The sequence below is a fragment of the Bufo bufo genome, chromosome 10 (assembly GCF_905171765.1).
Source record: "Bufo bufo chromosome 10, aBufBuf1.1, whole genome shotgun sequence".
NCBI classification, from domain to species: domain Eukaryota; kingdom Metazoa; phylum Chordata; class Amphibia; order Anura; family Bufonidae; genus Bufo; species Bufo bufo.
Window position 1 is genome coordinate 96,224,146 of NC_053398.1, and position 15,033 is coordinate 96,239,178.

General features: G+C 42.9%; 1 protein-coding gene across 1 annotated transcript in view; it reads left to right on the plus strand.

Moving 5' to 3' along the window:
- EIF1AD (eukaryotic translation initiation factor 1A domain containing) overlaps positions 1–15,033 on the plus strand; it is a 25,277-nt gene extending 10,244 nt beyond the window's left edge. Inside the window, exons 3-6 of the mRNA XM_040409521.1 lie at positions 5,711–5,819; positions 10,987–11,095; positions 12,733–12,786; positions 14,507–15,033. Coding sequence (XP_040265455.1) covers positions 5,711–5,819; positions 10,987–11,095; positions 12,733–12,786; positions 14,507–14,663 — 429 coding nt within the window. The 3' untranslated portion in view covers positions 14,664–15,033. The remainder of the gene's footprint in view (positions 1–5,710; positions 5,820–10,986; positions 11,096–12,732; positions 12,787–14,506) is intronic.

The window sequence follows — 15,033 nt, forward strand, 5'->3', positions numbered from 1 at the left end:
CGGAGCAGGCGCTCGACGTCAGTGAGTGACGTTACTGCTGCCGTCCGCTCTGCCTGCTATTGAAGCTTAAGTAAGTGCTATGGGGATACAGGGGAACATGGGAACATGGGAGAGCGCAGCGTTAGTTCAACTTAATAACAGGATAATGATTCACGTTTATAAATACTTTGGTGAGCGGCGGGGCCCGGTGTAAGAGTACAGTGACTGCACCGGGCCCCGCCCCTAGTTACGGACTCCAGACCCTCCTCTCCCCCGGCTCATACATGGCAGTCTGCGATGCTGCATCTTTGCCGGGCCGCAAAGATATTCATTGCGGGCCGCATGTTTGACACCCATGCTCTAGAGGCACGGACTTCCGGACCCGAGGGGGAGAAGGAGCTTCCGGCAAGGAGTTAGGCCGGGGAGAGCGGCATGTGTCACAAGACCGGCGCGCGCGTCAGACGTGACGTCACAGAAGCGCTTATGAGAAAGGGCGCACTGACGGCATCCTAGCAGCGCTCTGGTGCAGTAACAGAAGCAGCATGGAGGAGGACAAGCACGTGGAAGAGTCTGCAGGCCTTCCAGCCTTGGTACCTCTGAAGGGGTGAGTGCTCTGGGCATAATGTTGTGCTTCTCTCTGCTGATGTACTTGTACTAATGTATTACAGACAAAACCTAGGAAGGTGGTGACAAAAAGGAAGAATAAGGAATGTGTTCTTTTTAAAACTGGGTTGTCATCTGAATAGGAGAAGAGGATGTGTCAGTCATGTATTGATAAAACGGTGTCTGAAGAATCGCCATCTTTTTACAAATGTCTTCAGGCACTAGTCAAATCGGAAGTTAATTCTACCTTATGTAAAAAAGTCTAAAATAAGACTAATACTGTACAGGAACATATTTCGTCTGATTCTGGTGAAGACGACCTACATTCCTCATTATATGGGCAGTCTGATGATTCATCCCTATCCTCTTCTGAATAAGGTGAAATAAGTGGTAGACAATGTTTTCCTATAGAAGACACTGAGAAACTCCTAAAAGCTGTACGTTCAACTATGGGCATTAAAGAGACAAAAGAACCCAGGTTCATCCAGGATATTATGTTTGGGGGGCTAGAATCTAGACACCATAGCATCTTTCCGGTTCATAAAAATGTTCAGCTTTAATCAAAAACAGAAAAGTTTACATATCTAAAAATCTTAAACGTAAATATCTCTTCAAAGAGGAAGATTGTGTCACATTGGATAAAGCACCAAGAATAGACGTAGCCATTTCTAAAGTATCTAGAGGATAGATCATCAGTTAAATGAAAGTGCAGAACCCCTTTAAGCCTAGTGTTAAAGGCTCTAACTCAAGCTCCATTTGAGCCTTTAGAGACCATCTCCATTAAATGTCTCACCTTGAAGTTGTGCCTTCTAATAGCCTTAACATCTGCTCGCAGGATTGAGATTCAGACCATCTCCATTAATACTCCATATACCACTATTTTAGAGGATAAAGTTATGATTCGGCCAGACCAGGCTTTTCTTCCAAAAGTAGTTTCCAAATTTCATAGGTCCCAGGAGATTGTTCTTCCTACACTGTTTAGAAGCCCTGGGTCAGAAAAAGAAAAATCTCTTCACTGCCTAGACGTTAGAAGGACATTGATTAATTACCTCGCACTAAAGATTGGCGCAGATATTCTTCACTCTTTGTACTCTTTCAAGAAGTGAATAAGGTAAAGGCGGCCACAAAAAGTTCTATAGCTAGGTAGGATTGTCTCTGCTATATCTTTGTCTTATCTTGATTCCGGGTTGTCTCCTCCGGAGGCTCTTAAGGCACATTCTACCAGGGCAGTTGCTACTTCCTGGGCGGAAAGATCATCTGTTCCCATAGAGGATATTTGCAGAGCGGCTACCTGGTCTTCTCCTTCAACCTTTTTCAAACACTATTGGCTTGATTTGAACTCCTCTCCTTCGGGGTCGTCCTTTGGGGAAAAGGTGCTTCTTTCTATTCTCCCACCCTGATTTTTCCTCTAGTAAATCTCTCGTGGTGCTGTCATGGGCGAAGGGGAAAAATGATGATTACTTACAGGTAATTTGACTTACCAGAGTCCATGACAGCACCCTTATTCCCTCCCTATTGGGTTATCTTGGTTCTCTTATACTCACACGGGTGTTGCATCAAAAATTTAAAATAAAAATTATGATTACCGTAATCATCTAACACTATGTTGGCGGACTTCCTCCGATGCTTGGATATCGCACTGAATTGGGAGGAGAGTGTCCGCCCTTTTATTATGCAGGTTTCCTGTCTGTGGGGGTGGACCCTCTCTCTCGTGGTGCTGTCATGGGCTCTGGCAAATCAAATTACCGTTATGTAATCATAATTTTTTTCCACCTTACATCACAAAAAGTGTAATACCAAGCGATTGAAAATTCATATGTGCCCTAAAATGGTACCAATCAAACCGTCATCTCATCCTGCAAAAAATTTGCCCAAAAAAAAAAGAAAATGGCTTCCAGAAAATGGAAACACACAAAAAGATTATATATATATATATATATATATATATATATATATATATATATATATATATATATATATTAAAAAAAAAAAAAAAAAAAAGGGCAGCACTCCACTGGATAAAAATAAAATAAACTTTATTTACCCAAAGGCTGTAGCGACGTTTCGGCTCTTACACAGGAGCCTTCCTCAAGGCTCCTGTGTAAGAGCCGAAACGTCGCTACAGCCTTTGGGTAAATAAAGTTTATTTTATTTTTATCCAGTGGAGTGCTGCCCTTTTTTCTTTTTTATAATTTTTGGATTGGCTTATATCCACATTTGGGCCTGTGCACCCTTTTCTTCCAAGTTCCATTGTGACGGTGCTGCCATCCCCCTTTTTCCTTTATATATATATTTTGTGTAAATCCCCCCCCAAAAAATTGAAATATTAGGTATCGCCGTGTCGTTACGACCTGCTCTATAAAAATATCACATTATCCACTCAAACAAAAAATAAAAACTGTGCCAGAACAGCCATTTTCTCGTTATCTTGCCTCACAAAAACAGTAAGGCCTCATGCACACAGCCGTTGTGCGGCCGCTCCGTGCATTGGGGACCGCAATTTGCAGTCACCAATGCACGGGCAACATCCGTGCGGCAGCTAGGACAGATCGAGACCCATTCAACTTGAATGGGTCCATGATTCGTCCGCACCGTAAAAAAATAGTTTTTTTTTTTTGAGTTGCGGAGGCACGGACAGAAACACGGTTCCGTGCCTCCTTTTCGCACTGTAGCTCCGGATTGCAGACCCATTTAAAGGGGTTGTCCGGGTTCAGAGCTGAACCCGGACAAACCTTCATTTTCACCCAGGCAGCCCCCCTGACTTGAGCATCGGAGCAGTTCATGCTCCGATGCTCTCCTTTGCTAAATCGCGCAGGGCAAAGGCTCTTTTGTTTTCAATAACACACTGCCGGACGGAGGCTTCCACCCAGCAGTGTGTTCGGTGATGCCACTGGCTCTGATGGGCGGGCTTTAGTGCTGCCCTAGCCATTTTATTTGCTAGAGCAGCGCTAAAGCCCACCCATCAGTGCCGGTGACCTCACCGGGCTCCCTGAGCAGCTAGAAGAAGAGGCTTCAGCTCGCCTGCAAGAGACCTGGTCACCGAGTATAAGAAAACAGTCACTTCTGGCTAAGAATATCCTATATGAAAACGGGGCTTCAGAAATATGTGGTAACGGTAGGACATGCATGTATGAAATATGTATGTTACTAGTACTATTATACCAATGTCCCCAATCCCAGACAACCCCTTTAAGTGGATCCGCATCCGTGATACGGGGAGTACACAACCGGTGCCCGCATATTATTGCGGGCCGCAAAATGAGCCATGGCCGGCGTCGGCCATGTGCATAAGGCCTTATGCATGTTGCATCCAAAATTGCTCCCTCGCTCCTGCCACCAATGAGATCCCTCTGAAAAAGGTCTAATTACAGACTAAAACGTCCGGGGAAGATAATGTGGGTATAATGTTTTTTCTATTCCTGGATATGCACTATACTCTATGGAAATATAAGTGATGTTAACTTTTCTTTGATCATTAAAATAATTGCATATATTTGAACTGGAGTGCCGTGGATATTCCTACTCTATCCTGAGGATAGGTCATCATTATAAAAAAAAAAAAAGACAACCCCTTTAAATCACATTTTTTATATTAAACGTTTTTAAAAAAAATTTTGGTTATGTTTTAAATTTTCCATGTCGATATGAATTTTGAAAAAGTTTCTGCAATGTCCACGAAGCCCAATATGCACCTAATAGACTCCACTTCTTGGTCTCTACAGATCACTTTAAGGCCCCTTTCACACGGGTGAGAATTCCGCATGGGTACAATGCGTGAAGTGAACGCATTGCACCTGCACTGAAGCCGGACCCATTCACTTCAATGGGGCTGTGCACATGAGCTGTGATTTTTCACGCTTCACTTGTGCGTTGCGTGAAAATCGCAACATGTTCTATATTATGTGTTTTTCACGCAACGCAGGCCTCATAGAAGTGAATGGGGCTGCGTGAAAATCGCAAGCATGGTTGTAATCGGGATGGGGACCCGATCTTTATTATTTTCCCTTATAACATGGTAAATTAGGGATGGAGGGGTTAAAAAATAAATAAAACTCACCTCATTCACTTGTTCGCGCAGCCCAGCTTGTCGTCTTTCTTCTTCTTTGAGGACCCGGGAGGAAAAGGACCTTTGGTGACGTCACTGCACTCATCACATGGACCATATGACGGACCATGTGATGAGCACAGTGACGTCACCAAAGGTCCTTTTCCTCCCAGGTCCTCAAAGAAGAAGAAAGAAGACAAGCCGGGCTGCGCGTGGATGAGGTGAGTTGTGTTTTATTTTTTTAACCCCTCCATCCCTAATTTACTTAGCATTCTGTATTAAGAATGCTATTATTTTCCCTTATTACCATGTTATAAGGGAAAATAATAAAATCTACACAACCTTAGGGTCTGGGTACCAAACATGCCGGTTTTAAAACGCTTTGCACTCGCGCTGAAAAATTGCGTATTTTCTCGCAATGCACCCGCATCCTATCCGGCCCTCACACGCGTCGCCCGTGTGAAAGGCCCGTGTGAAAGAGGCCTAAGTCAGTTATCTGCTTATCATTACAGGCAAGATTAAATTGACATATCACCGCTGTATAGATAACGCACAATCCACCATTCACAATAGGTGATATCGCAGCTTATCTACTCCCAGTGCCCCTAATCTTGTTTGCTAAATAAAATAAAAAAAATCTGCAATCAGACAATAAAAACTGGTTTAAAAAAAAAGTGTTACTATCTGGATTTTACTGGCAGAAAAAAAATTATGACACATTCCCTTTAAAAGTGTTGTCTGGGATTAATTTATATATCTTTTATACGGCAGGAAAGCTGTTAGCGAATTGACCCTTTCCCCCCTGATCCAGCATAACTTACAATGTTCCTGTATAGAGCATGTGACCGCTGTAGTGAACCACTGGCCTCAGCAGTATACGACACCTGTGGCTGTGTCACCACTAGAACCACATAGCCTGGAGGAGAGGATGACTTAACAGGGTTCACTTTTGTGAACCTTTTTTTTTTTTTTCTTTTTTTTTTTTTTTTTAACTACATCACATAGAAAAATATATGTATGGGCATCAAAGCTGTGGATGTGTGTAAAAAGTGTGTAAATTTTTCACATTCCTCTTATTTTAAGGTTTTAGGAAGTCCTGGCAATAATCTTCATGAGGTGGAGACAGCGGACGGTGAAAGATTCTTAGCCAGTATGCCCACAAAATTCCGAAAGAACATTTGGATCAAGAGAGGTAATAATAAAATCCCTCAAACTGTCAATAAACATACAATAAGAAAACGTTCCATACAAAATCATGCAGTGATTTACTGCTGGGACAAGATGTGTCGTCGTAATCAATGGACTTTCCACCCTGTTTTTGGTGGATTTGTGGCTATTTTTTACCCATTAACTTCAGTAGGGACAAAAACAGCGTTGAAAACAGCCTATAAGGTTGATAGTATGGCGTGCGCTGGAACATGCCACATTATTCTTTATGTAAACTGTGAGGAAAAAACCTCCATGTGCGTCTGTATAAAATCGGAGGCGTATCAAAAGTACAGTACAGTATGGGATCATAGCAGTCTGGGAGGTGCATCATGTGAGACCTCAGGGAGCTAAAGGCTATGGAGACCATTGGGGAAATTTTTTAATTTATTGCATACTACTCATTTTGGGTTAAACTCCTTTGTCATTTGGTCTTTGTTACATTTTTGAGCAGTTTTTCTTCTACAGGTTTTAGTGCATTTGACTAGGGGGCTCTGCTTCACACTGAATCCATCAGACGACAGCTCCATCTGTAGCCTTTATCGCTGAATTCCTGACCGCTCATAAACAATCGTTTAGGCTAAACTCTTATCACACTGATACAAATTTGTCTGTTAAGAATGTACAGATAAGGGCTTCAGATCGATCTAACAGAGCAGTTGTCTAATGGATTCAGTGTGGAGACCCATTCACACGACTGTAAGCCATCCATGCCCGTATTGCTGACTGCTAACGGCGGGTCCACAATGTACAGGCACCGCCCGTGTGAGTTCGCCATTGACTTGAATGGGTCCTTAGTCTACAAGATACGAGTCAGAGCAGAGGCACGGATTGGAAGCATTTGAAAGCGCTTCCGTGGGCTTTTGGGTCCGTGCCAATGCACTGCAAAAGATAGGACGTGTCCTTTCTTTTGCAGTATATTGCGGATTGCTGACCCATTCAAGTTAATGGGTCCACACCACAATACAGGATTTAGACAGCCAGAGCCCGTGCATTGCGGTCCGCAGCACGGGTGGCTTACGTTTGTGTCCATGAGACCTGAAGCAGAGACCCTGCTAGTAATCAAATAAAATACACTAAAATACAAATAAAATTAAATTAAACAATGATTGTAGTTACTCCTATATTGTTCAGATCAACTTATTACAGATACTAATAGGTATCCTAAAATAATAAGATGCTCTGAGTATTTTCAATGGCGGGTGGGCCTGCAATGATATACAGTGGAGTCTGTGTATATTCGATTGCAGATCCTAACAACAAAGTATCATCATGCAAATTAATCGCACTCTGTGTCGCTACAATTCATGCATGTACAGGCTTTTCCAGAATTACCGAAAATAAATATTCGGAAAAAGCCTATTTAAATTTTCGGAGATTGCCGAAAATAATCTTTCGAAAAAAATCCCTTTCGAATTTTTTTTTCCTCAGAAAGATTCTTTGCACCAAACTCCGGTTATATTCACATACGAAAAACACTAAGAGAGTCTTTATGCAAAAAAACGCATGCAATAGTTCTCTATATAAGCACTGTGTTACTATATCTTTGTGCTTATAGTCACTACAGTCCATGCGTTTCCTGGTTGTTATATACTCGATTTTTCATAAGAATCTCTGCATGCATCTATATTCATATTCATTCAAAGATTGTCGAAAAAATTCTTTTTGGAAAGATCTTCGGAAAGATTTTTCCACACAAAGTTCCGATTACATTCGCATTCGGAAGACCACGTTACGAAAGTCTTTATGCAATATTCACATGCAGTGGTGCTCTATATAGGCACTGTGTTGTTATCTCTTTATAAGATGTAAAGTTTGAAATCAGTACCAATAACCCACACTTGTGGGCTTACCTGTCCTTTTTATTCAGCTGCTTTTTCTGAGTAGTTGTCACTTCCGACTTTGGGCCGGCGACCCGGTCTTTGCCGTGTCGGCGTCTTAGTGCTCTATATTTTGCATGGGGTATATCCCCAATGATGACTTTCAGCTGATTAAAGGCAGGTTAGTATAGAGCGCCTTGTTTGAATCCTCGATGTCCTTTGGTTTTAACAGTGCACTGTTCTTTCGGGGTTCAAATCCTTATATAGAGAACTATTGCATGTGTTTTTTTGCATAAAGACTCTCTCAGGCTGGGTTCACACTTGAGCGCATTTGATATGCGCGTTTAACGCGCGTTTTTGTCCATAGTGAACGCGCGTATTACGCGCTTGACAGCAGTGTCGTATGGCTGCAAACGCGCGACAAAACGCCCCAAAGAAGCTCAAGAACTTGTTTGAGCGTAGGGCGTTTTTCAGCGCGTTCAAACGCGCTGTAAAACGCTCAAGTGTGAACCAGGGTCATAGGGAAGCATTGGTTTTCATGTGTTGAGCGTTTTACAGCGCGTTTGAACGCGCTGTAAAACACTCAAGTGTGAACCCAGCCTTAGTGTTTTGCGTATGTGAATATAACCAGAGTTTGGTGCAAAGAATCTTTCTGAGGAAATTTTTTTTCTAAAGGGATTTTTTTCGAAAGATTATTTTCGGCAATCTCCGAAAATTTAAATAGGCTTTTTCTAGGGGTGCACCGAAATTCCGGCGGCCGAAAATATCGGCCGAAAATGGGCCTAATCCATTTCGGCCGATATTGGTACATATCGGCAGAAAATATGGGGTTTGGGATTTGTCACCCGCGCCGGGCGGGCGGTTTACTTTAAGTTACTGCATCTTTATTTTACCTTACAATCGTGACGCTCCAGTAACAACTCTGCAGGCAGAGCGGAGGGCGGCGTAACGTCACTTACTCACGTGACGCGCCTGCTCCGCCTTCTTCATTCATAAAGTGGGCGGAGCAGGTGCGTCACGTGAGTAAGTGACGTTACGCCGCCCTCCGCTCTGCCTGCAGAGTTGTTACTGGAGCGTCACGATTGTAAGGTAAAATAAAGATGCAGTGAGTGATTAGTCTGCTGTGAGCAGCAGGGCCGGGGCTGTTATGGGTAGGGGGATCGGTCTATGGCACTGCTATGGGGAGGGGGGGATCTGTGCACTGTTATGGGGAAAGGGATCTGTGCACTGTTATGGGGAAAGGGATCTGTGCACTGTTATGGGGAAAGGGATCTGTGCACTGTTATGGGGAAAGGGATCTGTGCACTGTTATGGGGAAAGGGATCTGTGCACTGTTATGGGGAAAGGGATCTGTGCACTGTTATGGGGAAAGGGATCTGTGCACTGTTATGGGGAAAGGGATCTGTGCACTGTTATGGGGAAAGGGATCTGTGCACTGTTATGCCCATAACAGTGCACATATCCCCCCCTCCATAACAGCGCCACCCACAGATGAATTTCATTCATGAAAAAGAATTATTAATAAAATCATTAAAAAAAAAAGTATTTTAAAAGTATTTGGGCAAAAAGGCGGTTTCGGTTTTCGGTCAAGGGCATCCTGAATTTTCGGTTTCGGACCAGAATTTTCATTTCGGTGCACCCCTAGCTTTTTCTGAATATTTCATTTCGGTAATTCTGGAAAAGCCTGTACATGCATGAATTGTAGCGACACAGAGTGCGATTAATTTGCATGATGATACTTTGTTGTTAGGATCTGCAATCGAATATACACAGACTCCACTGTATATCATTGCAGGCCCACCCGCTATTGAAAATACTCAGAGCATCTTATTAGTGTAAGATACCTATTAGTATCTGTAATAAGTTGATCTGAACAATATAGGAGTAACTACAATCATTGTTTAATTCAATTTTATTGTATTTTATCACATTTTATCAAACGTAGTCACAATAAATTGTTTCAACTCCGTGGGGCTCCGTATGTTTGAGTGTGCCAATCCTAGATTGACAGTTACACAATTTGAAGGGTGAATTCATCAGATTGTGCACCTCTTATGGTTGTGGGGCTAGTGAGCTATTTCCAAGATATCTACTAGTAATCAAATACACTGAAATTGTAGATGAAAAAAATCTGAACACTTTTAATAAGAAAAAATGTTCCAATAACCATAATTTTATTTTTATTTTTTTCCGTTCACATAGCTATACGAGGGCTTATTTTTTTGCAGGACAAGATGTATTTTTTAATGCCACCATTTAATTTACCATATCTTGTATTGGAAAACAGGAAAAAAAAAAATCTTTGTGTGGCAAAATTGAATTCTGCCAAGGTTTTTATGGTTTTGACATCACAGCATTCACTATGCGCTATAAATGACCGGATGTCCTTATTCTGCTGCTGACTACAAATACGGCAATACCAAACTTGTATAGGTTTTTTTTTGTCTTACTACTTAAAAAAAAAAAAAAACTTTTGAAAAAAATGCATTGCCATATTCTGGCAGCCATATCTTTTATATTTGGGTGAACAGAGCTGTATGAGGGCTTGTTTTTTGTGTAACAAACTGTATTTTTTATTGGTACCATTTTTGTGGTGTGTACTGTTCTTTTAATTTTGGCGGGGGGACAAGATGACAAAAAATTGTGTGTTTATTCTGTTACGGTGCTCACCTTACAGGATTTTTTTTTTTTTTTACATTTTAATAGTTCAGACATTTTCAGACGCAGCGATACCTAATATACTTATTTTTTATTGTGTGTGTGTGTATGTGTGTGTATATATGTATGTATGTATATATATGTGTATATATATATATATATATATATATATATAGTGTTTGAAATTGGGAAGGGGGGGTGATTTTAACTTACATGCAATCTTTGTAACCCCTCTTCTAATTCACCCTAATAGATCTCTATTAGGGTGAATAGCATTTTCACACTGTCCATGCTGAGCTATGCCTCATGCATACGTCAGTATAGAGAACGCTATGGCAGGCCTGGATCGCCTCAGCAGCGTCCAGGCTGCCAGTGCAGCCGATCGGAGCCCTAAAATTTCAATGCGGGGGGCTCCGATCGGAAGGCAGAGGGAGCCGCATCCCTCTGCCTCCACTCACAGGTGCCGTGATCAGCGTTGATCGCGGCACCTGAGGGGTTAAACGACAGTGTGTCAGTGTGTGCGGGTGCCGGCTGTATGATACCTGCAGAGGCTCGCTCCATACATCCCCTCACTCATTATGACGTACAGTTACGTCATAATGCACAAAGGGGTTAAGATGAGTGACGGACATTCACTTTTCCATCGTTTGATATCTTCTCGTTTCTTCCGCTCAGGTGATTTTGTTATTGTTGATCCTATTGCTGAAGGAGAAAAGGTGAAGGCAGAGATCACTTTTATCATATATAAGGACCATCAGCGCCTCCTTCAGAAAGAAGGCTTATGGTAAGATGGGTTTTTATTTACTCATATTTTGCCATAGTTACTCTATATGTTAAAAGGGTTATCCGGGAAAAGATATCAGATTGGTGGGGGTCCGACACCCTGGACCCAGCCGATCAGCTAGTAGAAGAGGGTGGCGCTCTGTGAGCACCGCAGCCTTTTCCTAGGCTGTGTGATGTCGCCATACATTGGTCATGTGGCCTTGTTGCAGCTCAGCCCCATTCAAGTCAATGGGGCTGAGCTGCAATACCAAGCACTGCCACTATACGATGTACGGCGCTGTGCTTGAAAAGCTGCTGGGAGGCTGTATTGCTCAGGCGAGCGTGGCGGCTCCCTAAAACAGTTGATCGGCAGGAGTGCTGGGACTCGGACCCCCGCCGATGTGATAATGATGACCTAACGTGAGGATGTCATTATTATCTTTTCCAGAATAACCCTTTTAAAGAGGTATTTTGAAGGGCTATCGCTAGGATATTTTTCAGGATGTGTTTTTCTTCATTGATCTCCATCCTTAGACCTCATGCACACAACTGCATCTACATTTATTTAAGTAGGGCCGTAAAAGATGCCATCAGTTTGACCCATTTGCGGACAAGGATAGGAGATTTCTGTAGCAGTTTGCCATGCGGACTGCAAAACCCATCCAGTGGTGTGCATGGGGCCCTAGAAAAACTGCACTCAAAGAGCTGTAAAGACCTTTTCTTCCTACATGCCTATACAAAGATCTGTGTAAGGGCTCATGCACACGACCAAGGATGGTGCCCATGTGCATTCCACAATTTGCTGAAAGGAAAGAGTCATCCATAATAGAAATGCCTAGTGGCCCCCAAGACCACTCTGTTGGTAGTCTGTAGGTAGTTGTTCTTTTCCCACCAGAAAGAAACGTGAATGACCGCATATTAGATACAAGCCAAAAGAAAGTCTTCCTTTACTTTGGGCACTTTCATAGCTTTTTCTACCCACAGACCTACAGAATTTGGCATGATGATGGGAGCCAAATTCCCCCCCCCCCCCCCGTCACTCCCTAAAAAACAGCCGTTAAAAAGAATTGTACCCGTGTGGAGGATTTTCTATATGAAAGACTAAAAGGTTGTGTCACTTCCGCAAATGGCATTTATCATGTAGAAAAAGTTAATACAAGGCACTTACTAATGTATTGTGATTGTCCACATTGCCTCATTTGCGGTCTAGATTCATTTTTCCATTGCATTATACACTGTTCATATCTACGGGTTACGACCACCCTGTAATCCAGCAGTGGTGGTCATGCTTGCAAACTATAGGAAAAGGCACTGGCCTGTCTGGTGGCTGGGACTGCGAGAGTGCGCACAGGACGGCACTTTTTCCTATAGTGTGCAAGCACGGCCATCGCTGCTGGATTACAGGGTGGTCGTAACCATGGAAATGAGCCATCAATATAATGCTGTAGAAGCAGGGTCAGGCAGAGACACACAGCATTATAAATCATTCTAATGCCTTGCGATCCTGTGAAACAAGCAGTGTCCATAATGGGAAATCCCGCTGTTACACAGATGGTGTTTTCTGAACTGGACCCGCCTGGGTGTGGAGTAAAAGCATGGCTGATCCTCAAGGTTACAGTCTAACATATCTGAATATTTCTTTTCTCTATAACCTTTAAGGCCTTTAGGTTTCAATAAAGATGGTGCAGAAAATCCGGAGTTGGCAAAAGAAAGGTATGATTTTGAATTAGTATTTTGCTGAGTTTATTGAAAAGGCGTAAATATAGAGGGGGTTGGGTTTATCAAAGATCGTCGTTTTACATCCGTCTTTGAAATCTCCTGCACTGCTGAAGGGTGCACCTAATTTGCGACGAGGCGCAGGACTCTTCATAAATTAGGCACATCCACCGTCTGTCCGTGTGCCAGAATTAAACCTACAGCAGCTCGCAGCTTTCTGTCTTCATTTGTTCCAGAAAACACAACTGGCACAAAGGAAAATAAATGCATCATGCCCGCTGGAATCGCCATCGTCGCACCCCGTTTTCAGAAAGTGGTGAAAGCAGCGTAAAAATGGCGCTTGTGACAAAATTTGAGAAGTGGCACAGAGAGATGATAAATCTCCCCTATAGCTTCTAGAAAGATGCACTTTAAGGAGATTTCTGCAAAAACACGTTAATAGTAAACCTTTTGATTCGGGTCCTGCCAAGCATTTGCTTACCGTGTTTTACACTAGTTTCTTTTTTAAATAGCTTTTTTTTTGTACTGATCTACAGGGGAAGTGAGTTCAGAAGGGGAAACATACCTTCATGCAGAAAAACAAAAGACTTGTAAAAAAAACAGTGACATTAAAACTGCAAAAGAAATGCACCATAAGGCAAGGGGTTTTCTTTCCACACTAAGGCCTCATGCTCTCAACCATGTGGCCGTTCCGCAAATTAGGGCTGTTTCACACGTGCGCGGCATCCGCTCGTGTGAAACAACCCTAAGAAAACGTTGCCTATTGTCTGTCTGTTTTGCAGAGCAGAATTGCCATTTCTAATGGTAATTGTGAGAAAATCACGGCATACACACCGTCAGTAGCCATATTTTGTGAGATGGATACGGTTGTAAGTATGAGGCCTAAGAAACACATTTTCCACAGGCATCATTCTGATAGCTGCAGACATCAGGCAGTGTATGTCAGTTTAAGGATAGTGAAAATCATTGGAATGCTAGTGTGGTGGCTGACTTCCTGTTAGGGCTCATCCACCGTATGGTCGCCATGCCCATGTTGCAGACCGGAACTAGGGGTCCGCAAAACACTGACGCCGGCTGCATGAACTCTGTGCTGTGGTGCGGACCCATTGACTTGAATAGGTCTACGATCCTCAAGATGCGGCAAAAGATAGGGCATGTCTTATCTTTTGCGGTGCGACGGCACAGACCCGGAAGCCCACGGAAGGGCTTCCAAGTGTTTCTGTGGGCTTCCGATCCTATGCAAAGGATGTCCTCTCTTTTGCCGTATCTTGCAGATCACGTACCCATTCAAATCAATGGGTCCACATCTGTGTTAAGGAGTTTACACGGCCGGTGCCCATATATTACGGACCCTCTGTTTGCAGTACACAACACAGGCACAATGGCCATACGGCCGTGTGAATGGGCTGTAAGTCCCTGGAGCTGAGGATAGGTCGTCAATATCTGTAGCCCAGAGTACCCTTTTAAGGTCTCATGCACACAATCGTATTTTGTTTCCGTGTTTGTTCCGCACCATATGTCCATTCCGCAAAAAATATACAGCATGTCTTATTCTTGTCCATTGTTACAATGGATCCGCCAAAAAAACTGATGCAACACGGACGTCATCTGTATTTTTTTGCGGACCACAAAATACATACGGTCATGTGCATGTAGCCTAACAGTGAAGAGTTGAGTAAATTTTTATTTTTTTTCCCCCAATCTTATTTTGCTTTAGCAACAAGGGGGCAGAATCACAGAATTCCAAATGCGATAAGTCTGGGTCTGAAGATGATTCAGAAGATGACAGTGACCTGTTTGTCAACACTAACCGAGTCTACTACGAAGACAGCGAAGAGGAATCCGAAAGTGAGGAGGAAGAGGAGAAAGAGTGAAGATCTGGGCTTCATATAATGGAATACTTTCAGAGAGCGGAGACTGTGGTGCGTGATGGCGGAGACACACAGCACTGGGATAGATTTCTTTCAGACTCCTGTGCTGTAAATATGGCCTTTACCTCTGCGACCCAATGATTTACCACGCGGCCTGTTGAGTTGAAGGTCCTGCCTTTGTTTCATTCTCATGTCTTCTTGTTTTGTACTTTTTTTCTTTATGCATTCCCATTACTCCTGAAGAAGAGAGAGCCTCACCCATCTTTGTATTATAATGACTGCTTAAAAGTCTCAGCCGGAGACTGAAGTTTATAAAGAAAGATAACATATGAGCTTACCGAGTAAAAGTGGAATCATTAGACGCCTCCATATA